We start from the raw sequence: 24,464 nt of genomic DNA, 5'->3' as shown, positions 1-24,464 counted from the left end.
CCTGTACAGTGTGAGAGCTGGGAGGCATCGGAGTGGCAGCCTTTGGCATGTTGAGTGCTAGAGAGGAGTTTTCTGGGTTTGTCAGTGACTGGGAAGCGTTGCCCTTCTGGCCTGGCCTAGCCACAGATCATCAGCGCCCCACTAGTCTGAATCCCTGCCCAGAGAGAAGGGAGGTCCTGACAATCCACCGGGCAGGCGGAGCTGCACTTTGGCTCAGAAGGCAAACTAAATAGAAACAGTTCAGTTTTTCTACATTTGAAGTAAACAAACAGGAATTCTTTGGATAAGAAGGAGCTGCAGGGAATATAACCCCTGCCCCTCCCCCAGGAATGGCCTGCTGCCCTGCAACCACCTGCATGTTAATTCCAGGCCAGTGTGTGAGGAGGAGGCCCCCATTGCTGGGACCACAGGAAGTTGCTTCTGTGGGAACGCGGTGCATAAATCTGTATCCAGAATCTATCTGGTGGGCTCCTGCTGCCCAAATGACACGTGCTGGACTGACAGGTTTCAGAGTAGCAGCCGTGTTAGTCTGTATTTGCAAAAAAAAAAGGAGTACTTGTGGCACCTTAGAGACTAACAAATTTATTAGAGCATAAGCTTTCGTGAGCTACAGCTCACTTCATCGGATGCATTTGGTGGAAAAAAATTTTTTTTCCACCAAATGCATCCAATGAAGTGAGCTGTAGCTCACGAAAGCTTATGCTCTAATAAATTTGTTAGTCTCTAAGGTGCCACAAGTACTCCTTTTCTATGTGCTGGACTGTGGCTGTATAGCAAGCAAGGAAGGGCTACTGGGACCTGCAGATCAGTTTCCCAGCAGCCCAGGCATGGGAATAGGAAAGAGCTCTGTTTTAAGGTGCTTAGACACTGCATGGACATCTTGCTGGAGCTGAACTGTGGATACTAGAGAGCTGCCTCTGGAAGGACTTTGTTTCGACAAGGTGGTTGTTAGGAGCATGCTTGGTGTTTCAGACCTAGAGGTTGGAGGAGGACTTATTCACAACACTCTCACTTCAGTGGCACCTCTTCTTGGCACTGCCTTCTCCTCAGCAGTCACAAGACATCTGAGGGGAAAGTGAACATTCTGTCTCTACTTGTGCTCTCTGTGTTGGGTTAGGAATACCAGCTGCAGGGAGCAAAATTTATGGTAGGATCTCAAATGAGGGGAGAAGGGCGAGTGCAGCTGGGGTTGGTGGTTGCGGAATGTGTATTTTTCTCCCTCTAAAAATTAATTGAAATAATCTGTAATTGTTAAATTTCACCATAACAACACAACAAACCTAGAGATGGGTTCCAATTCTGAAGGCGAACAAAGGGCTAGAACACTTATTTGAAAAGAAAACTTAGATTAGGTAGAGGGGAGCCTGCAACAATCTTCAGATTTCTCATGGAAATTACAGACCGTGGCTCAAAGGCAGCCTCTAATAACCAGAAATTTAGAATCCCACCTTTTTAAAAAGAGTCAACTGGTCCAGGACTAGCAGATAAGATGGCTGTCAAGTTTTGAGACCCAGCTGGCTTTAGAAGATGCCACCCCAAAAGAAAATTAGACCTTCTGAAAAAGTAAAATCCTAATTTTTTTCAAAATAACATCTCTAAAAGCTTTTGTCCAGTTAACCCTGAATTTACACATTCAGGATTAGAATGGATGCTTTCTTACAACCTTAACTATGGTGTTGCCACTGCTGAGTGTCCATAACTATTTGTTAAATAATACAGTACACACAGTGCCAACTGGAATTTCTTATTTAGCCTTACAAATGGTGTACATATTCTACACGCCTCATGCTGTTCTGTTAACTTAAGGCTGTCACTCAGTTTAAGTTAATGAGAAATACTGTTTAGTAACACCAAACTAGCTTCTAAAAATGGGACCTTAACTTGGCCAAAAAGCCACAATACGCAAATGCTTTTCACATGCATGTTCTACTGAAGATTTCACACATTGCTGGGTTCAAAACCAAAGCAGAATATTCAGAACATTAAGGGTAATATTTAAGGGTAAGTCATAGGGGTCCAAGCCCCACTTTACACCTGTGTGGCATGCTTATGCACAGGCTTACACAACACAAATGTAGCTACAGTGGACATTTCCTTAATGCAAACTGGCCCTTATTCACAACTTTTTAGGGCACTTTCCTTTAGCAACAATTTTCCTGAGGCAGCTAAGCATTTAAATTTCTTAATCCAGAGCCATCTGCAAGTGGATATTTGAAACCTTGTTAAAAACATGAAACTAAAAAGCCAATGCCAGTCTAAATGTAATTATGTGAAAAAAGCAGTTCTGCTTGGAGCAAAGAGAACTTTGAGTCTCAGATCTCAGCGCCTCTCTGGTTTTGACACAGTTGAAAGCCTTTGGCAAGCAGGCTGGGAAGCCTATAAGAAAAACTAGAGCTGCCCAAGAGAAGTGTAAATGTCATTTTTCTTACATAAAAATACTGTTTTAAAATCACATGGCATGTAACTCCATTTCGGCACTATAGACAATTGTTTGGCTTTCTAACATTTTAAAGCTGTCAGCACTTGTGAATTAAACTAAACTGAATTAAGACCACTTTAATTCTGATTAACACCATCCACACAGGGATTGAATGGGATTTAACTAACCCACTTCAAATTCATGCCTTTTAATTAATTTGGATTATCTTTCCTGGATGTCCCTGTGTAGACGAGCCCTAATCCACTTTTTCATTCTCGTTTTTCTAACTGAAAGAAAAACTATCAGATTGTCATTTTAGACTCTGTATTGCAGAGCAGGGTGACACTGGAAATGCAGCATGGGTATACTATGTGAGGCTGTATTAACAAATCTGGTTCACAGCATATTCTATATATAGAATATTTGACACATAATCTATAACAACACAGTTTCAATAGTAATTACAGACAAAACACTTATATTAAAAAAACATTAAGGCCACAAGGTCAAGCAGTGAAAAGTTAGGAAATGCGGAATGAAGGTTGTCTGTGCTTTCTTAATTCAGCCTTCTCGTGTGTATGGCTCACAAACCTCTTTGAGTAAGCTTTGGTAAGGAACAGTCAAAGCAGAAGGGAAGAGAAGGGACTGGGAAGTGGTGAGCAGAGGTAGAGTAGAGAGGGAAAGTAGAAAGAGGGAAGAAAAACTGGATTCATTCACAGTTCATTCTGAGAGACAATATTTCACATAAAATTTCTTTTCAATTTTTCCCTACTGAGCTGTGGGGGTCAAGTGAGGGAGAACAGAAAATACAAAGGTTTCTTTTTTTTCCCTGGAAGTTTCCAGTTTTTTTCCCCAGGACTCTCACATCTCTAGCTACAGTCTTTAATTACATATCCTACTTTTTGGTTAAAAACTTGTTTAATAAAAAAACTGCTTAAGCCAAATCAAAATGGGCGACTTTTGTTATTCCACACGCAGACTTGCACTGAAATAACAAACAGTGTGAATTAAAACCAATTTAGTTATTTCGGTGCAAGCTTGTGTGTAGAGCGTGCATGAGGGACCCGGAGGGATTAGAAACATAGGCAGGAAATAAGAGAATGAGATTCAACCTGGAAAAATGTTATCTATTATGTCTGGAGAAAAAAAAAAATCCCATAGCCTGAGTCTCAGTGGGAGGGAGAAACCTGGGAAGGAGGAAGACCTGAGGGAGATGGAGGGATGGTAGCAGTCAGCAAATTGAACAGGCAATGACAGTGTCATGTGGCTGTATAAAATGCCAAGCAGCTTTGGGCTTTGTAGTCAGAGACATAATGTCCTAGAACCCCTCTGTCTATGCGTATGGAATATTGTGTTGAGTTTTGGGTGCCTTCTTACCAGAAAGATACTGACAATTTGGGAGGAATTCAGAGAGTAATAAAATGAACAAGGGGCTGGAGGGAGTTATGGGGAAACATCAATAGCGTAAAAACTGTGTAGCTGAGTTAAGGGATGGCCATAGGGCATGGGGGGACATACTAAGCATTTGTAAATAGCTGAGGGGAGTAACCACTGAGCACTAGATTGCCTTAGTCCTGGCAGGGATGCATACTTATTGTCCAATTGTGAAGGGACTTTTACTACTCTTTCTGGTGGCTCTGAGCAGGGTGTGAAGGCATGGTGATAAAAACACCTGAGACTGTCTACCCTGGAGCTAGCACTGCTGGAGCTGCACTGCAGGGAAATTTCATGCCCAACTTTTGCCAGCACAGATGCAATCCTAGTGCTTGGCTCAGCTCCCTTCACCCTGGGTGATGCTGGTCCCAGCCTTGCGCTCCCTGAGATAAATATTGAGGGCCTGGCGGGGAAAGGAGCAAGTGCAACTTTGTGATGCGGAATCCTCTCCTTGGAGAAACTGCCCATTCCTTCAGCCAAGGGGCTATCAGATAGAATGCAAACAGAGATAGGACGTATTCTTGGCCCGGACTCTGGCTCTAATCCCTCCACTAATGAGCGACTGGAAGGATGGAGCTGGTGTTGATAACAGAGCAGAATCCCCAGGAGGCTTGTTCCCTGAATCCCAGCAATGCCGAGACTTGGAGATCTGAGAAGAACATAGTGTAATTCCCCAGCATGGCCGTAATGGCCCATAAACCAAGGATGGGGCAACAGCACATCAGGGGGAGTAAGAGGAAACCTAATTAAAGCAGAGCTCATAGATCCAAAGCCAGGTTCCCTCTGAGTTTCAAGCTGCAAATGAAACTCTATTGAAGAATGTCATTTTAAATTAAAACACCCAAAGTCCTCTTCAATCTGCAGCATTTTTAGGAAGATCGGGAGATTTCCCAGCATTTCTACTTTCTAGATTTCTACTTTCCTAGATTCAGGGCAGAAAAGAGGCCACTTCCCCCACACACACCCCTGTGTTTGTGGAGCAGCAGCCTCTCTCTGCCCCTCCTGCAGTTTGCAAATAGAGAGACCCTCTCGGTCCCAGCTGTGCCCAGCGTAAATGGGGGAGGATGTTACTTATTTCCCTGCCTCCCGAGGGGGTGTGTGGGTGTGAAGATGAATTGGTTGATCTGTTTGTTCAGTGCTTTGAAGCTGGGGAGCCCAATAGAGGGGATGGGTGTTACTAGTGAACAAGATGCAAATGTGACTAAATGTGCTTGTTTTGTCTCTGTGTGACATGGAGATGAGTGACCCTCTCCCGTGAACCCAACAGGAGCATTTCCTCTGGTTAAGGCTTTGCCTATGCAGTATGTTTTCAGCAGAGCGGGATTGGGTCCCCAGCCCACTGTCATCTGATCCCACTCTGGCAGCCGGGGTTTCTGGAATGGGATGCTCAGCCTGCTGTGTTTGTCTGCAGAGGGCCTGCGCGCACTGGGTTCAGGCGGGCTTTGCTTCCGTCATGTCTTTGTACTCAATCTGTTTCCTTTCTCCAGTGCCTCCCAGGTTGGGCCCCTCCTGCGTGCTGCACTGTGAAGTTTCTCATTAGGGCACGTGCTTGCTCAGAACCGTAGTCAAGAGCCATGCCTAGGCTTGGGGAATTTAAAGTGCTGGCTGCACTAGCAGCCCATATTTGGCTTAGTCCTAGTGATCTTTATGGAATATCAGGGGAGCTCAAGCTTTGCCTATCCAAGAGCTGCGCTGGCATCGAAGCATGAACCAAGGGCCACTCTTAGACCTGGCTTACACAGTTTTTGTACCAGAATAACTATTTCAGATGGGGTGATTTATTTTTATCAGAGTAGTTATATGGGCATAACCTCCTGTGTGGATGCTGTTATATTGGTATAAAGGTGCCTTATGCCAGTATAAATTATTCCCCTTCCCCTACAGGGATAGCTATACTGGTATAAAACACCTTTGTATCAGTATAACTGTCCACACTAGGGGGCTGTACTGCTTTAACTATGCCGGTGTTGCTAAAGCAGTACAGCTTGTGTGTGTAGATAAGCTCATAATATGCATGAAATGAAGCCAACTGGAGCAACTCATTATTAATGAATGCTGCAGCCTATGGGGACAACAGGTTCCAGCATGCAATTCCTCACCTGTAACTGAACAGCCTGGCCTGATGTCTCTTCCAGCTCCATCTCTGTACTGGAGCTGAGGATGGCTGAGGACTGTGTTGTGAACCCATCAGCAGCATTTGGACTGCACTTTGCCTGTTGGGTCGAGCAGATTTCAGATGTCCTTGTGTTTTGTCTTCAGGGAGTCTTGTGGATCAGCCCCAATATCCAGTAGAACCAGTTAGAAACAAAGGCAAATCCTTCCTCCTGCCAGCAACAGCTGTGTGCCATGTTCTTGAATCCCCTTCCTGTGCCACCTTCATGCCATGCAAGTGTTGCTCCCCTACTGAGGAAGCTGGGTTTCTGCTATGGGGTCAGCTCTTTTGCTCACTACTGGAGCAGCCAGCCAGCCAGAGAACAAAGGAAACTTAGGGCTTGTCTACACTACGCGGCTTTTAGAGACAAGGCTGTGTCGACACAGCCTTGTCATTAAAAGTCAGCATGTGTGAATGCTCTTTTGTGGTATTTTTGTCAGCACTTTTGCCAACAAAGTACTTCCAGCCCCACGAGCAGCATAAGCTTTGTTGGCAGGAGAGTGCTCCTACCGACAAAGCCGCATTCACACTGCCGCTTGCGTTAGCAAAACTTTTTTCTTTTGCGGGGGGGGCTTTTTAAAGTACCCCTGAAAAACCAAAGTTTTGGCGACAACTGTGCAGTGTAGACATACCCTTAGTCACAGGCTCTCTTTCTTCCTTCTCAGCCTGTGGAAGAAATAAGTAGATTAGCAGATTTTTGTTTGCTTGTTTATTTTTAGGCTTGACAGAATTTGATTTTTTTTAAAATAATTTCAACAGATAATATGGATGTTTATTTCTATTTTTTTTTCTATTTTATCTATTTAAATTTTCACAGTTGCAGGAAATTATGGGGTGGGGTCAGACAACAAAGCAGGTCACACAATAATTATTTAATGACAATAGATATTGATTTCAAAAGTAAAAGCTTTGTAACCATTAAAACACAAAATATCAACACCACATGTCAAAATATACAAAGTAAATAGCCTTCCATCAAACCCAATACATTCTCACACAGCATTTCTCTCACTTTGTCATGGGCCTGCAGCTGTGAGAGGGAGGCCATTTTATTTAGGGAGACATTTGTTGTTGCCTTCTTTGGTGCTTTTAGAGTGAGTGAGCTGGTGCCGTTGTCAGCCATGGACGGGTACCAGTGGGCATGGAACATAACGGTACAGCTATGCTGAGGTGTTTAATGCCTATTTTGCTTCAGTCTTCACTAAGAAGGTTAATGGTGCCAGATACTAAATGCAATTAATATTAACAACAAGGGGAAAGGAAAGCAAACCAAAATCAGGAAGGAACACATTAAAGATGATTTAGATAAGTTAGAAGTATTCAAATCAGCATGGCCTGATGAAATTCATATGAGGGTGTTTAAGGAACTAGCTGAAGCAATCTCAAACCATTAGCAACTATCTCTGAGAACTTCTGGAGGACAGGTGTGGTCCCAGAAGACTAGAGAAGGGGAAACATAGTACCGATCTTTAAAAAGAGGAACAGAGAGGACCTGGGGAATTATAGATCAGTCAGCCTAACATTGATACCTGGAAAGATACTGGAACAAATTATTAAACAATCAAGTTGTAAGCACCTGGAGGATAACACAGTGATAAGCAATAGCCAACATGGATTTGTCAAAAACAAATCATGCCAAACCAACCTAATTTACTTCTTTGTCAATGTTCCTACCCTAGTGGATGAGAGGGAAGCTGTAGATGTGATATATCTTGATTTCAATAATACTTTTGACACAGTCCCACATGACATTCTTATAAGCAAACTTGGGAAATGTGGTCCAGATGAAATTACAATAAGGTGGGAGCACAACTGGTTGAAAGACTATATTCAAAGAGTAGTTATCAATGATTTGCTGTCAGACTTGTGGGGTGTGTCTGGTGGGGAGAGGTCAGTATTGGGTCTATTTCATATATTTATTAATGACTTGGATGATGGAGTGGAGAGTGTGCTTATGAAATTTGCAAATGACACCAAGCTGAGAGGAGTTGCAACCACTTTAGAGGGCAGGATTAGAATTCAAAATGATCTTGATAAATTGGAGAATTGGTCTGAATTCAATAAGATTAAATTCAATAAAGACAAGTGCAAAGTACTTCACTTAGGAAGGAAAAATCAAAGCTACAAAAATGGGAAATAACTAGCTAGGTGGTCATACTGCTTAAAGGGATCTGGGGGTTACAGTGGATCACAAATTGAATATGAGTCAACAATATAATGCAGTTGTGAAAAAAAGACTAATATCATTCTGGGTGCATTAACAGGAGTGTTGTATGTGGGAGGTAATTGTTTTGCTCTCCTTGGCACTGGTGAGGCCTCAGCTGGAATACAGTGTTCAGTTCTGGGTGCCACACTTTAGGAAAGATGTACACAAATAGGAGAGAGTCCAGAGGAGAGCAACAAAATAAGAGATTTAGAAACTTGACCTATGAGGAAAGGTTAAAAAAACAAACAAACAACTGAGCATGTTTAGCTTTGAGAAAAGAAGACTGATGGAAAGACCTGATAAGTCTTCAAATATGTTAAGGGCTGTTATAAAGAGGATGGTGATCCATTGTTCTCCATGTCTACTGGTGGTAGGACAAGAAGTAACGGACTTAATTTGTAACAACAAACTAACAACAAACAAGGGACATTTAGGTTAGATATAGGAAAAAACGTTCTATTTATAAGTGTACTTAAACTCTGGAATAGACTTCCAAGGGAGGTTTTGGAATCCAGTGATGGGGATTCAGAGGTTTTTGAAAACAGGCTGAACAAACCCCTACCAGGGACGGTCTAGGATTAGTCGGTCCTGCCACAGTGCAGGGGTTGGTTTTGATGACTTCTTGAGGTCCCTTTCAGCCCTACATTTCTATGAATCTATCTACAGGAGCAGTGTGCCTGTACTTAAGAGTCTTGAAGAGAAGAGAAGGGAGGCTTAAGTGATATTGAAGGAATGTGCAGATGAACGCTTGTGCCCCGTAAAGTCAGTAAAAGTCTTAATAGAACTCTGGGGCCAGCAGCTGGATCCACTGTTCATACATGGTAATGGCAGCATCTTAACAAGGTACCAGTTTGCTCCAATACTGAGAAAAACCATACGCTGCAGTTTCCAGAGGTAAAAGACCTGGGATTTTGGTAATGAGCCTAGAGCCCATGGGATAGGGTGAGACCTTGTAGGCTGAGGTCCCTACCCATCTTTCTGCACCCTCAGAGCGAGCCGAGTCCGGGGGGGAGGCTGAGGAGTGTCTGGCCTCATTTTTGCTGTTGCATCCAGATCGATTCAAAGTCTGACAAAGGGGAAGTTTCTGGGCACTTGAGGCTTTCTAAGCGTAGCAGCCTTTGGTCCTTGTACACATGGACGTTGGTGTGATGCGAGCTGTCCGTACTGCTCTGGTGCTTTAGTGGAAAATCAGAGAATGCGAAGCATTACAGAGAGGTAAGTGATTCCCTGGCTCACCCTGTGCAGAGTGGAGCTGGGAGTGTGTCTGGCTGAAGGGATGGGCAGATGGACAGGGCTGATACTGAGGAGGATGTTGGTGTTATAAGACAGAGGTGAATCTGCCTGTTGTTCTGGCAGATTGTCAGGAGCTGAGTGTGACTCAGCTGCTGTCCTGGCTCAGAGCTCTTCTCTTGGAGCTGTTTGCACAGACTCTGACCTGAAGAAGCCAGGATGGAATTACCAGCACATTAGTGGAGAGTGTCATTAGAAAGCCCTTACTTTGGGGCCCTGTGTGGGGAAGGCCACATGGCTCATCCACAGGCAGTGGTCTTGTGTGGGGGTCTGTGACCCTTGGCCTCGACAGATCTATCTGAACTGAAGGAGCCAGTTGAGTGCTCATTGTCATACTGACTGCACAGTGCTGGTCCCATGTGTGGTTAATATCTTCTCCCCGTGCTGTCCAGTAACCTCTCTCCACGCTCAGTACCTCCTTCTGGTTCTGCCAGCTGCTCTTGGTTAGGCATTGATTAGGCAGATGGTGAGGCAACATGGACTAAAATGCCAGCAATACCTATGTGGTACTTGGCTCTACAAACCTTCACACGAGCTCTCCAAAGGCCTGGCCTAGATCAGCAAGTGGATGAAGAGCTGGATGGAAGCTGAATCCAGGAAAGACGGAGGTGATTGTGATACATTTACCCACAGTGCCTTGGATGAGTCACTGCCACCTGCTTACAGTGTGAGAGAGCCTTGTCTATGTCCCCAGGGAAGCTCTCTCCACTTACTGGCTGCTGGCAACACAAGTGCTCTATTCTGGGCTCCATAAACCCCGCTCTTTCCCAATGCAGGCTAGCAAATTACACACCCAACTTTGTTACACTTGAGTGCCCAGTCCCTTATCTTCTGGATATCTGCAATGGTCACCATTCTACTGCCTCCAGGGAAGCAGTGAGCCCCAGTTCCCTGGTTTCACCTCAGCTCAACACTCTACTTACCCCAAGGCTCTTAGAGGTGTCTATAGTAAAACCAACTGGACATTTACTTAACAGGGCTTGAGACAGGGATTCAAACAAAAACAAGAATAAGGGTTTAAAAACATAAGAATACAAGTAAAAGAAAAACAAAATGCAATCTGTAGCCTATGCTTGTTAACAAATTACTTCCCTGTCTGATAAGGTATTTCTCTCCCGTGGTTAGTTCTTACAGCGCTTGTCCAGTTTGAAAAGCTGGAGTCCACCTTTCATGAGGCAACCCCCTGGCAGAGTCTCTCTTCTGTAGTGGCTAATAACTTGTGCTCTTTCTTCATCTCTTACATAGTTACAGAATATAGTCTCTTGCCCCAGGGGGTGCCCTATATCAGAGACTTTTCTTGGGGTTCTTTTGTCTCTGTAAATCCTCAAGCCTCCACCAGGCCCAAACTGAAAACAAAGTGCTGTCTCCACAGATGTTCACCGCTCTCAACATTGATTGAATTAGCCCTGAGACCTGCTTCTCTCAGGAGACAAGTTTTGCTTCAACAGTTTTGAACCCCAATATCCCACATGTTATGTAACTCTATAGTTATTTCCTGTGCAAATATCTTGCAATACCCAGGACAATCAACTAGTTCTTAGCTTTCAGCAGAGGCTGCACATGACCCCTGCCGGTGAAATATTGAAGAAGCTGGTTGGACACCTGTGTACGCCTGTGTCACACTGATGTGGTGGGGAGAGGGGAAGCACTTGGAGGAATTTTCCACCTCTACGACATCACCCTACTGATGGCATCTACCCTCAGACCATTAAGGTAAGCCACAGCCTGGTGTCTGCCTGGATTCCTCACAGCTTCTGGATACCCAAATAGCTGTGGTCATGAAAAATGCCCTCTTCTATCTCCAGCTGTTGAGAAGACTAGTCCACCTTCTGTCAGATGCAGACTCAGCCTTTGTGGTCCAGGCTTGGTCTTGTAATTCCCTATATCTCGCAATAAAATTGCTGACCTTTAAAAAAGCTGTAATTAGTTCAGAAAGCAGCAGCCTGACTGCTCAGCAGCACCAGCCTCCAGGAGCCTATCAACCGCGTACTCCGCTCTCTGTTCTAGCTCACCGCAGAATGCAGGGTCAAATTCAGGGGTTCAGTCCTCAACCTTAAAGTTTTTCATGGGATGGATCCAAGTTGCCTTGTCTATGCAGGAGACAGAGCTTTCTCAGGGCTGGTGCAAGACTGGAACAAACTCCCCAGGAACCAAGGACCATCACAAACCTCACCTCTTTCCTCTCCAAGTGTAAGGCACATTTCTTTGACCTGCTTTCTCTAACATAAACACAGAGCAGTATGTACCTAAGGGGGGAAAATGACCGCCAGCACAACCCTACCAAAACAAAACACTTCAGCATATACAATTCCCCTTTTGGGAGAGGGCACCAATCATATAGATGTTAGCCACCTCACTTAATGCAGTTCATCTGGGAAGGTGCTCAGAGGCTACAGTGATATGATAGAATAACCTCTATAGAATACTTGAGAGACCAGCTCTCCCTATGTTTTTATTTCCTGCAGTGGCAGTCACGTTCCAGTGGTGCAGTGGAGCCATCACCCTTAGGAGTGAAACTCCTGTGTTCAGGAGACACAGCTTTGTCAGCAAGTCGCCATTGGATCTGGATCCCAGGAGAGATCAGGATGAGCACAAACATCAGCACCTTCAGAGCAGAATGCTATTGCCACTTTGACCCAGCCTTCCCATAATAACACTGCAAACATTAGCCAGGTGCTCAGATATTACTGTGGTGGGTTCCCTAAAACAACTCAGAAGGAGGGAGGCTGTCCCAGGAGGCTGTCCCATGTGCTGTTTCTGTCACATGTGCTGGGCCTGAATGGAGAGTGCTGTCAGCAGCCCTGACAGATGAAGAACAGGGAAACCAGCTGCTTGGCAGCCAATCCCATTTTGTAAAGGAAGAGACCATTGTCTATAGGCAAAGGCTCCAAGCTGCAAAGAGCTGTGCTGGCCATGTGCCTGGCTGGAAGTGTGGAAATGAACAAGAGTGCTGAGGGATTCTGAAGGATTGCCTGAGGCTAAAGCCCTGGGCCTTTCACTGTCTCACTGCATAATCCCTGGGGCTGTCCTATCCTCATAAGCTTCTGGGCCTGTCCTTTGAACAGGTGTGGGCACGGACAGTGATTGCACAAGCTCCGCAATTGCCTCTCAACCCCTACTCTGGCCCAAAGCAGCCCCAGCTAGCAGTGAGAGGGTATGTCACTATTTTCAGCCCTTTGTCTCACTGCTGGGACATTCAGCAAGGGACGAGGGGGAATGTGGTTTTTGCGATTTGGACCGCTGGGAACTGGTCTGAGACTCAACTCCTGTCACGTATCCAGGGACACCAAGTGGCTGCAAGAGGGTGATGATTTCTAGCTACTACTGACTCAGGCTGCATTTAAACAGATGAACTCCAGATGAAAGGTTCCATTCCCCAACCTCTCTGAGCCAGTCAGCCCCCTGACCTGGGGCTAGATTGTAGCTGGAGCTCTAAAGGTGAAAAGCTCTTTTCTGTTCCCTGACCTTGAACCTGAACCAGCCAGTAAGCCTGACGGGGCTGGATTTGAACTGGCAAACAGAGCTGGAAAGAGACTCCCTGCGAGTTGCTTTCTGTGACTCCCGCAGCGGACGGACGTGTTACCTAGCTTAATGTACAAATCCTGGAACACATCTGCCTATAATGGAATCAAATAAACAAGTTAATTCAAAGCAAATCAACATCCCCCCTGCCATGCACAGACACAGATCCTTCTCTGTAAACAGGATCCTAGCTGGCTGCCTTTTCCCCGTCGCTTTTCATGCAGGCTGTCTTGTTCAATTTTTATTTGCCTTTTGCAGGATAGGTGCTGGCCCCATGTGATGAGCACATCTCACTAACTTTTATTCCTAACAGCAACATTCATCTCTTTTTTGAAAAGTCCATTCATATGGATGTTTTAACTTAATGTAATCCTTCTGCCCATCAGAGTTGGCAGCAACAAGGGCTGGGTTCAGTATCTAGGGGTTCCATTCCAATAACACAATGCAAAAACCAGCTTGAGCCCCCACCCAGTGACCTGGAACAAACATATACCACCCCCACCTCCTGGGCGCCTCTAAGAGGCAATACTTCCCCTCTCACAAGCACAGAAAATGAGTGTAGCAAAAGCCTTTTAATAACAGAGAGAAACAATAAGAAAAGGAGTACTTGTGGCACCTTAGAGACTAACAAATTTATTAGAGCATAAGCTTTCGTGAGCTACAGCTCACTTCATCGGATGCATTTGGTGGAAAAAACAGAGGAGAGATTTATATACACACACACAGAGAACATGAAACAATGGGTTTATCATACACACTGTAAGGAGAGTGATCATTTAAGATAAGCCATCACCAGCAGCGGGGGGGGGGGGGGGGGGGAAGGAGGAAAACCTTTCATGGTGACAAGCAAGGTAGGCTAATTCCAGCAGTTAACAAGAATATCAGAGGTTTCAGAGTAGCAGCCGTGTTAGTCTGTATTCGCAAAAAGAAAAGGAGTACTTGTATCCGATGAAGTGAGCTGTAGCTCACGAAAGCTTATGCTCTAATAAATTTGTTAGTCTCTAAGGTGCCACAAGTACTCCTTTTCTTTTTTAAGAATATCAGAGGAACAGTGGGGGGTGGGGTGGGGGGGAGAAATACCATGGGGAAATAGTTTTACTTTGTGTAATGACTCATCCATTCCCAGTCTCTATTCAAGCCTAAGTTAATTGTATCCAGTTTGCAAATTAATTCCAATTCAGCAGTCTCTCGTTGGAGTCTGTTTTTGAAGCTTTTTTGTTGAAGTATAGCCACTCTTAGGTCTGTGATCGAGTGACCAGAGAGATTGAAGTGTTCTCCAACTGGTTTTTGAATGTTATAATTCTTGACGTCTGATTTGTGTCCATTCATTCTTTTACGTAGAGACTGTCCAGTTTGGCCAATGTACATGGCAGAGGGGCATTGCTGGCACATGATGGCATATATCACATTGGTAGATGCGCAGGTGAACGAGCCTCTGATAGTGTGGCTGATGTGATTAGGCCCTATGATGGTATCCCCTGAATAGATATGTGGACAGAGTTGGCAACGGGCTTTGTTGCAAGGATAGGTTCCTGGGTTAGTGGTTCTGTTGTGTGGTGTGTGGTTGCTGGTGAGTATTTGCTTCAGATTGGGGGGCTGTTTGTAAGCAAGGACTGGTCTGTCTCCCAAGATCTGTGAGAGTGATGGGTCGTCCTTCAGGATAGGTTGTAGATCCTTGATGATGCGTTGGAGAGGTTTTAGTTGGGGGCTGAAGGTGATGGCTAGTGGCGTTCTGTTGTTTTCTTTGTTGGGCCTGTCCTGTAGTAGGTGACTTCTGGGTACTCTTCTGGCTCTGTCAATCTGTTTCTTCACTTCAGCAGGTGGGTATTGTAGTTGTAGGAATGCATGATAGAGATCTTGTAGGTGTTTGTCTCTGTCTGAGGGGTTGGAGCAAATGCGGTTATATCGTAGCGCTTGGCTGTAGACAATGGATCGAGTGGTATGATCTGGATGAAAGCTAGAGGCATGTAGGTAGGAATAGCGGTCAGTAGGTTTCCGATATAGGGTGGTGTTTGTGACCATCGCTTATTAGCACCGTAGTGTCCAGGAAGTGGATGTCTTGTGTGGACTGGTCCAGGCTGAGGTTGATGGTGGGATGGAAACAATGTGGCATTATGTTGGGGAAACACCACCAACAGGATTCATAACGCAAATCATGAGCAAAAATCCACCCCAAGCAAATCGGGCTGTATCCTTTCCCTTTGGTTCTTGAGTCCAGCAACCCAAAAGTCACCCAAAGTCCCAAAAGTCCAGCAACCCCAAAGTCTCTGTCTCTGTCCTTGTTGAGTCCAGAGTTCAAAAGTTCATCTGCAGAGTTTTAACCCCCCCCCCCAGCCTGTGTGGAAATCAGGGGGGGAGTGGAGTAAAGGGTTACCTACGTGCTCTGACAGTTTCTGCCTCTCCTCTCCATGGGTTTCTGCTGCAGCCTTCATCACCAGCAGCCGCCCCCCTCCAGTAGCCACCGCTCACCAATATACCTTCAGGCCCTCTACTACTTAACACAGTACTCAGTGATTTCAGCTCATAGTAGGGGAGCCCCAGTGCTGGTACACCATTAGTCCAAAAATGAATTCAGCTCTGCAATCTGTAACCAGACTCCTAGTAGAATCAAAATTAGCTCTGCTGTTACACGGTAGAGAAACAAGAAGGTACAATTGCCATTTAAAACCCTCAGAAGGGGCACAAAGTACAAATACCCATCCCCAGCCTTTTCCCTTTGTTGCGTTTTGGAACCCATGTCCCTTGCCTAGCAAGTGCTCCTTAGTTGGTGGTGAGTCCCTCCATCATAGCAAAAAGCCAAGTACAGTTCCACTGTCCTTGATTCACATAATCAGGATAATAATACTTTATACTTCCTGCCCCAATAACAGAGAAACTGGGGATTCCACAGCAGCCAAAGTGACCATCTAGGCTGGGGGTGTGTGCCTATGCAAATGAGATCAGCTCCTGAAGTTCTTTTCCACAACTCACCACCAGATGTCAGGGTAGAGCTCATCCTAACTCTGCTTACGTACACAAATTGGTGTTTCTGAAAATCCCTGGAGTTGTCCTTCAAAAAGAAGAGGTCATATGCCAGACAGAGGAAAGAGCATGGCCACCCCCTACTTGTGGCACATGTGCTTCCTCCCTCAAGGATGATAGGTGCTCAGTATGTTTTGAAGTACAGGAGCTGTAGTTTCTATTAGCTCATATCACTGGCCTACTCCTCTGTGCTGCTACCCAGAGAGCCCCTGCTGCCCAGGGCTGAAATTGCTCTACAATGAACTTATTACCAAAGCAGTGGGTGTCATCATGCTTGCTTCGTGAGATCTCAGAGCGCCCCTTCTTTTGGGATGCTCCCATATATACAGCAGAAGCTTTTAGAGTTCTGGCCACACATGGCCACAGCAGGACATTTAGTGATAATAAGGTGCAGATGTCTGTTGTTAGACCTCCAGGCACTTGCCATTGTGTGTGAGGCTCCCAGGAAGTTATGTCCATTATATGGCTTCCAGCTGTTCCCTTGTCACCCAGATGGCCTTATTGGAAACACATGGCCTCATCTCAATGACACCTATGAGAGCTGTGGGAACATTGGATGGGCTTTTCCTAAAAGGGCTGTGTTAGCAAATTGGTGGCATTCATAGCTGTGTGCAGAACGTCTGAGATCTGCAGGCTAGCCATGCCATGACTTCTGTGGGAGGTCAGGGCTGGGTAGGACTGTATGAATTTCTCATGGGAGATGCTTGGAGAGACTGATGGGGAGCACTAGAAGAATAGCAAAAATGCATATTTATGCAGATGTGTAAAAAAAAAAAAAAGCCGAGGGAAAGATTTCAAGAACAAACGCTGCTTGGAAGGGCCAGCGTGTTGGTGTCTTGATATAGACTCGGTCCTGGCTGGTCTTCTACTGTCTGTATGCAACTGGCTGCTCCTCACTATGGGAGAGTCTAGCTGGCTGCAGCTCTCTTGAGCGCTGTACTGTCACATAGGGCTCCCAACTTCACTGTTGCTCTCCATATGAAATGAGATGGAGGCAAGAAGCCGAGCCTAGACTGGATGTTAAGGGACGTGCTGACTGTGATGTTGGATCCTGGGACTGGATGTTGTGGGACCCCAACTTGGCTTTATATTTTATCACCCAGCGCTCATGGAAAGAACAAATTGTATTTGTTTACATAGATTTATGAAAACCAGATCCTAGTGCTCAGCCCAAGTGCTGGGAGCCCCTCATGGATCTGAAAAAATCACATTAAACTACTTAAAGGGAAATAAAAACTGGATGTGGGCCTTTGTGCTGCTTCATGAAAAAGGCCTAAAATGTGTTGTTAAAATATTTTTTTTATTTTTACCTTAGAAATTCATTAAAGGTTTTGTCTGTCCTGAAAGATGCAATGGCCTTGTCTCTTTCTAGTCTTTTTCCCTAAAATTTCCCACTATTGACACTTCTGGTGAGTTCCACCAGTGGTAGCAATGTTGGCAGCTGTAGCGTAGACAAGACTCTCAGGGCTGTTGGCATTTTACCACAGTGTCAACTATGTTGTGCTTTTAAAACACTGAGGTTCCCAAAATTACTAACACAAGGGGAGGGGAACCTAGAGTAGACAAAGCTTTGGTCATCTGTTTCCCCCAAGGGATTGGGCTGAAATGGAGACGCCCAGCTAGATATTTCCTCATATTGTGAATGCTGTCACCCATGTCTCCTTCTGAACCCTCCTAGTGGTCTCTTGCACAGAAATAAGAGAGCATTTGCTCCTTATCATGCTCTGGGTCCTTCTGAAATGCTAATCATGCTTTGGGTCCAACTTCAAAGCAAGTCCATCTATTCTTGCTAAGGACCACAGCCTTGGTAAAACCACCTCATTGTCAACCACAGCCACAGGCTTCATAGCATAAGCACAGACATGCTGCCTTCATCCATAGCCAGGAGGAGATCATCAACCAACACTACTAGTGCTGTTTCTGTTCCTTACCCAGATCTAAGCACAGACAGACCATCTCAGGGGAACCTGAAGATTGCAGATATTGCTACAAGAATCCTCAAGAATCTTTCTTTGGAGATTAGATACCTGTCAATAGCAGGCAAGATCATTAGCATCAAGAGTTGGTTTCTTGTGTTAAGGTCTCACCAGAGCCTCCTAGAGGCCATCTGGCACTGACATTCTCCTTGAACAAAGGGCCCACTGTCTCACTGCTGGCCTTTACCAGCCCAGAGGGAGCTGGTTCCATTACACAGGTAGTGACCTAAAGTACCCCAGTGCCTTTTTGACCACAGCTACGCTTTGAGCAGAGGTTTTCATTGACTTGGCTATAGCGATGCCCTGGTCTCCTTCCTGAGTGGTTACAGTTAACTCAGAACCCAGCAATGTGTGTGAATAATTAAAATGACTACTTCAGATCTGCATTAATTTGCATTACTCAACACTGAATCCCATCTGCCCTGGTGCTGCCCATTCACCTACCTTTATGAGGTCTCTGAGGAGTTTCTCACCATCGTCTGTAGTCTTGCGTAACCTAAGTAATTCTGAGTTAACTACAAGTGCTGCTGCCTCTTTGTTAATTTCCTTTCTCAGATCAATGATAAATACATTTAAACAACAGTTCCAGTATAGAACCTCGGGGCACTCCACTGTTAAGCCTTTGCCATGCTGAAAATTGACCAATTATTCTGACTTTGTTTTCTGTCACTTAGCCAGTTTCTGGTCTGTGCTAGAACTTAACCTCTCACTTTGTGACTACTCAGTTTAATGGCCTCTTGTGAGGAACTTTGTCAAAGTCTTTTTGAAAGTCCAGATAACCTGTGTTAACCAGCTCTCCGTTAGCCACTCTTTTGCTGTCATGCTCATGGGATTCTAGCAGCTTAGAGAGGCATGCTTTTTCTTTATAGAGGCCCTGCCGTTTTTCCCTATCATGTCCACCTCTGCAATTTACAAATCTATTTTTAATTACCGACTCAGCCAGTTTACAAAGTACTGAAGTAAAGCTCACTGGTTTGTAATTCCTTGGATCACTCCTAGTGGTATTTTTATAAAGATCAGTAGAGACGCTCCCCGGGTTATGCAAGACCCGACTTATGCAAATCTGCACTTATGGAAAAAATTCCATAAGCTAGAAATAGGAGGGTTTTTTTGTTGTTGGGTTTTTTTTGCATTATGGTCGGGTATACGTTTCCGACTTACACAAAATTGAGTTACGCAAAGCGTTCCAGAACGGAACGATTGCGTAAGTTGGGAAGCATCTGTACAGCATTTGCTATGCTTCAGCTCTCCCAGTATAGAAGCTGATTTTAACAAAAGAATGCATATTTTCATTAGCAACTCAGTCATTTCATTCTCCAGTTCCTGCAAAAAAAAAAAAACCCAAAACCCTCTTGGGTGAATGCCATCTGGGCCTGCAGACTTCTGGCTTTATAATAAATCTGTTTCTTCATAGATTCATAGAGGTTAAGTCGATAATGGACCATTAGATCATCTAGTCTGACTTTTGTACATCACAGGCCATCAAATTTCACCAAGATATTCCTATATTGAGCCAAATAAATTATGTTGGACTAAACATGTCTTCCAGAAAGGCATTCAGTCTTGATCTGAAATCACAGAATATGGAGGATCTGCCACTTCCTTGGTAGTTTCTTTACAACAGTTTGCTCACTGTTTAAAATGTTGTGCCTTATTATTCCTAACTTTGTCTGGCTTCAGCTTCCAGCCATTGGTTCTTGTTATGCTTCTCTCCAATAAATGTAAGTACACTTTGGTACCTGGAGTCTTCTCCCCATGAAGGTACTTCTATGCTGTAATAAAGTCATATGCTGACAAAGGCAGCGCGCTCCTGGTGGGTTGGTGCTGTTGGTCAGCAAAACGGAGCCAGGAGTGAGCATGACAGCAAAGGGTTGTGACAGGAGCAGTGGGAGATGTTAACCCAAGAGTTGCTGGATGCAAGAAGCTCTGTGCTGGGGACCAGAATGCCTCTGCGATGGGCAGTAAGGAGCATGGCCTTGGAAGTTGGGAGCAGCTTTGTACTCTCCCTGCTTGGCTTCTGCAAAATGCCTAAACCCATGAACCCCCCCAAAGCTGTAAATGCACCAGTGGGAGTTTGTTCCCTGTAAAGTTTCCCTCATTCATGACTTTTATGGGCTGTGTGTTTTGTTTATTTCCTTGGCCCAGCTCCTCCCAGGCCAAGTCTCTGGTCTCGTCAGTGCCCAGGACTCAGGTAGGGTTGAGGACTCGTTCCCCAAGAAAGCTCCCATAGTGAGAGGAACTTACATAGAGCACTTGTGTCTGGAGTGAAAAGGGTAGATAAGAGGAGCTATAGGATTTTCCTCCATCAGCATGGTCCCATCTGATATAGGCGTCCCCCACCGTAGTGATGGAGCTGGTTCCCAGAGGCTCAAGGCTTTCCTTATGCTAGGAGAGAATTTCTTTATTACATGAATGATTTATCAGAGGGTGAGTGACTTATACTGGGATAACGGGGAGGGATTTCTCAGTGGTTTGAGCATTAGCCTGCTAAACCCAGGGTTGTGAGTTCAATCCTTAAGGGGGCCATTTGGGATCTGGGGCAAAAATTGGGCATTGGTCCTGCTTTGAGCAGGGGGTTAGACTAGATGACCTCTTGAGGTCCCTTCCAACCCTGGTATTCTATGAACCCAGCTAGGCTGCACAAATGGTATGTATGACTGCAAACCCCCTCCAAGGATCAGGCTGCAGACACCTCAGGATGCCACCTCATCTGACTCTGTACCATTCATCCAGTGGATGCAGGCATTTGTGTATTAGCCCCAACTTGGGTTCCTTATTGGAATGCTTCCCTTTTTTACAAGACAGAAGAGAGATCAGGCTGGCCTAAGCAGCAGACTGACCAGTTCCAGAGGCAGCTCCCTTCTTCCTAGCAGATTTTAGGCTGCTCTTCTGCATAGCTGTCTCCAGAGCAATTAATTTAAAACAGGCGCAAGCTAGAACATCAGTTGTAACACTGTGCCATTTTTGTCTGTTTGTAGGAGCTGGCATGTGCAAGTGTGACTGATTCAAAGATAACTAACTTCTGGGCTGCTGGATTAAACTCTAGTACACCCCATATTATCCCACAGCACTGAATCTGTTCCCTGCAACAGTCCTACTGAGGCAGGACTGCTTCTTATTTGCTCTGCTACTGTGAGTGAGCAGTTAGTGCTGCTCTGTTTGTGCCTCTGCACAGATGCTCCGGCACACAGGTCTTAGGTCCAGAGAACTGTTTGTCTGGAGGACGTGGGATGAGAAGAACTGGGTCTCATGTTTGGTGCCCATCTGATTGCTGTAGTATGGTCTTCCATTCCTCTGCTGGGCGTTGGACAGACAGGCAGGCAGGCAGACAGAAGGAGCTGCATAGGGCTGGCACTGCAGGCAGAGAGGAAAGTGAATAAGAGGCTGGGAACAGCTGTTGCCTCTCCTTGCATGTTTCCCAGACTGGCTTTCTTGATTTCTCTGAGCAGGTTCATCACCTGGCTGTACCATGTTGGGGCATGGTGAATGGTTCCAGCATCATCTCTACTTCAGGTGTCCCCTGTGTTCATGGCATTCAAGCTGAGTGCACCAGGAGGGGAAGGAGGTTACTTCTGAGCATGGCCATGTGGGCAACAGACTTTGTGTGATTGCCCGGGTGCTTGTGTGGCCAGGCAGGCGGTTTCTGTGACTGTTGCAGCCCATCAGGCTCAGTTCAGTCTGCAACCTCAGCCCTACTACAGTCCATGCTGCAGCCTTCCTCGTGCCGCTGCCGTTTGCTCATCTCCTGGGGCCATGCTACCCCTGCCCAGGGCCTGCAGGGACTCTGCAGCCCCCTGGTACTCACAGCAGCTGCATGCTTTCTTCAGAGCGTAAGACTATTTTCCCAGTGCATGCCGTGGGCTGCATGTGAAGTGCGGAAAGAAGCCATTGTGCCCCCTGGGTTCGGTGCCTTTATACTGAGATATTTCCCAGGGAAGATGAGTGCAGCCTGTCCAATTAGCATCCAAACATTTGTTTAGTGACAGAACTGGACTCTGTATTATTCTGGACGGTGATAGGCTGCTACAACATGCAGAGATTTGAGCCAGGAAGCCCTGTGGGAGATGCATCAGGAGAGGTGCCAGGAAGTCGCTAACATTGCGGTGAAATGGCAGGTGGGCAATGGTCTGGAGGGGATGAAGAGCGGGCGCTGCTCACCCTGACTGGCAGACAGGAGGCTGGGATTTCGAGCATAGCAGTGCGGGTTCGTATAGAACACACAGGGCGCAGCTGCAGGAGCGTGGCATGGTCATCTGTAGTAAATATTCTTTTCCATAGAACTCAAGGAAGAATCGGCTCCCCCGTCTCCCAGCACACTGGGTCTTCACGCACTGTCCGGCGCTACCCAGCTGGTAATACTCAGCTAACATCCAACGCTCTACCCAATGGGAATGGGCATGAACAGAGCAGCTCTGGACCACACGCAGCCTATCAAGAGCATATGCTGTCTCTCTGGGGTAAGACCTGCTGGGCTGCCAGTATCTCTCAAGGGCCTCCTTGAGAGGGGCTGCATTTGCTGATGACATCAAAATGATAATCAGAGGGGTAGCAAATACACAGGAGGCACAGACTATCTGCCTAGCACCTCACAGAGTGGAGGGGCTGCAGGCAATACACTGGGATTCAGCTCTAGTGAGTGAGTGGAAAGTCCAACCCCAAGGAGAGGGAAGTAAGCAGTAAGAGAGAAACCTAGGGGTGGAGGAGGAGTCTGCGGTGAACAGCAAGTGCAGGAGATGGCTTGGGTGACAGGATATCAGCAAATGGAACCTATGCTCCTAGGAGCACAAAAACCAATAACGGGTGCATGCATATGTGTGAACTGAGAGAAGGCATAATGCTACTCACACTGCTCTGGAGCCAGCAGCGCCCTGGGATGGTGTTGCAGCTCTAAAGAGAGAGGGAAAGCTTGAGAAAGAAAGTATGAATGCTGTAGGGATTGGAGAAGCCCCATTGCACAGGGATGGACTAAGGGAGCAAAATGCAGATGGTAGGGAAGAGAGAAGGCTTGGGGGACATGATAAATGCTTCCAGAGATAGTAACTTGGGATGGGAATTTCACACTCAGGACATTGGCTGAGTCAATTCTCTCTCAGTATAATCAGAGAGCAGGGATGCAGCAATTCTCTGCCCCCTGATTTGGCTGTGGATGTCTGATTTGTGTAACCTACAGGTGGTTATTTCTCTGGCTGGCCCCCATAGGCTTTGTAAGGTGCAGAGGGGCAAAGCTGCTAGAGACAGCTTGTATGAGATTGCCGGGAGAGAACCCCAACCTGACACACCTAGGGAGGGTTCAAAGTGCCCTCTGCACCTCCTAAATGGGGGCTCTCTCCTGTGGGCCTCCAGAGGTGTGGGGTACAGAGTATTCAGGTGGCGTCTAGCCAAATAGCTTCAGATTGCGGGCTGGCTGTGCCCTGTTGCCCATTTGTTGCCAGCCAGCAGAGCCTGGCAGGCTCGGAGAGAGAGCCTGCTCCTTTTTCTGGTTTGAATAGTTTAACTATTTTGTTCCATCTTTAAAAACAAACACCTAGGACATTCTTCACAGAAATGCTGTTAAGAAAACGAGAAGGGCGCATGGTGAAACCTCTGGAAGTCAGGAAATGCCACAGTTAGGGCTTATCTACATGGGGAAATTTACTGGTATAATTATATCTGTACTGGTATGATCTCCTGTGGGGACACTCTTATTTCATTATGAGTGGCCTTTTCCCAGTTTAGCTTATACTGCTTCTAAAGTGACATTAGCTAAATCTGAAAAAGGCCAAGAAGCAATGGCCAGAATCACAGAAAATTTAGACACCTGGGGAGAGAATGATTCCGTCTCCCCACAGTTCTAGCAGAGCAATGGTCCAATCAGAGAGAGTGTGCAGCAGTGCACAACCACAGCTGCCCTGGTGCCTGGCCTGCCATGTACAAGTCCTGCAGTTAGGATGCAGATGCTCCTGGGGCTTGGCTGTGCTGCTTCCATTCTGCACTGGCTTTTTTCTTCACAGGGGCCAACCTGACAGAGAAAATCCGAAAGATAAAGATTGTCTTCACCCCCACGATCTGCAAACAGACGTGCCGGAGCGGCCGCTGCTACAACAGCTGTGAGAAAGGGGACACCACCACCCTGTACAGCCAGGGGGGCCAGAACCATGACCCTAAGTCTGGCTTCCGCATCTGTGAGTATCCCAGGGCTTCAGCCTCCTCCCTGCCTGGACTCCTCCTCGTGTCTCAACAGACTCACGCCATGGCTTCTCCCTGTGCTCAGAAGAATGTCTCACACTCCCAATCAGGAGCTATTTCAGCTTCTCTGGGGGCCGACCTCACCCTCCCACACACTTCCTCCCTTGGGAGGGGGGAACCTCATCTCCACCCTACTCCTCCCATTCTGGGTGGGGGAAGAACGGGTTTCAGTCAGAGCCGCAGACAGGCCTCACAGTCTCGCTCCCCGTCAGGGCCAGC

The 24,464-nt window shown here is 46.1% G+C and overlaps 1 protein-coding gene across 2 annotated transcripts in view; it reads left to right on the top strand.

Moving 5' to 3' along the window:
- The window catches only part of LTBP2 (latent transforming growth factor beta binding protein 2), a 137,965-nt gene that overhangs the window by 41,702 nt on the left and 71,799 nt on the right, over positions 1 to 24,464 (top strand). For both annotated transcript variants that reach the window (XM_043516175.1, XM_038405718.2), the window contains exons 4-5: positions 22,299 to 22,477; positions 24,011 to 24,181. In XM_043516175.1, coding sequence (XP_043372110.1) covers positions 22,299 to 22,477; positions 24,011 to 24,181 — 350 coding nt within the window. The remainder of the gene's footprint in view (positions 1 to 22,298; positions 22,478 to 24,010; positions 24,182 to 24,464) is intronic.

This window comes from Dermochelys coriacea, chromosome 6 (assembly GCF_009764565.3).
Source record: "Dermochelys coriacea isolate rDerCor1 chromosome 6, rDerCor1.pri.v4, whole genome shotgun sequence".
NCBI classification, from domain to species: domain Eukaryota; kingdom Metazoa; phylum Chordata; order Testudines; family Dermochelyidae; genus Dermochelys; species Dermochelys coriacea.
The sequence above is the reverse complement of the archived record's forward strand: the minus strand, read 5'-3'. Positions and strand labels throughout refer to the sequence as shown.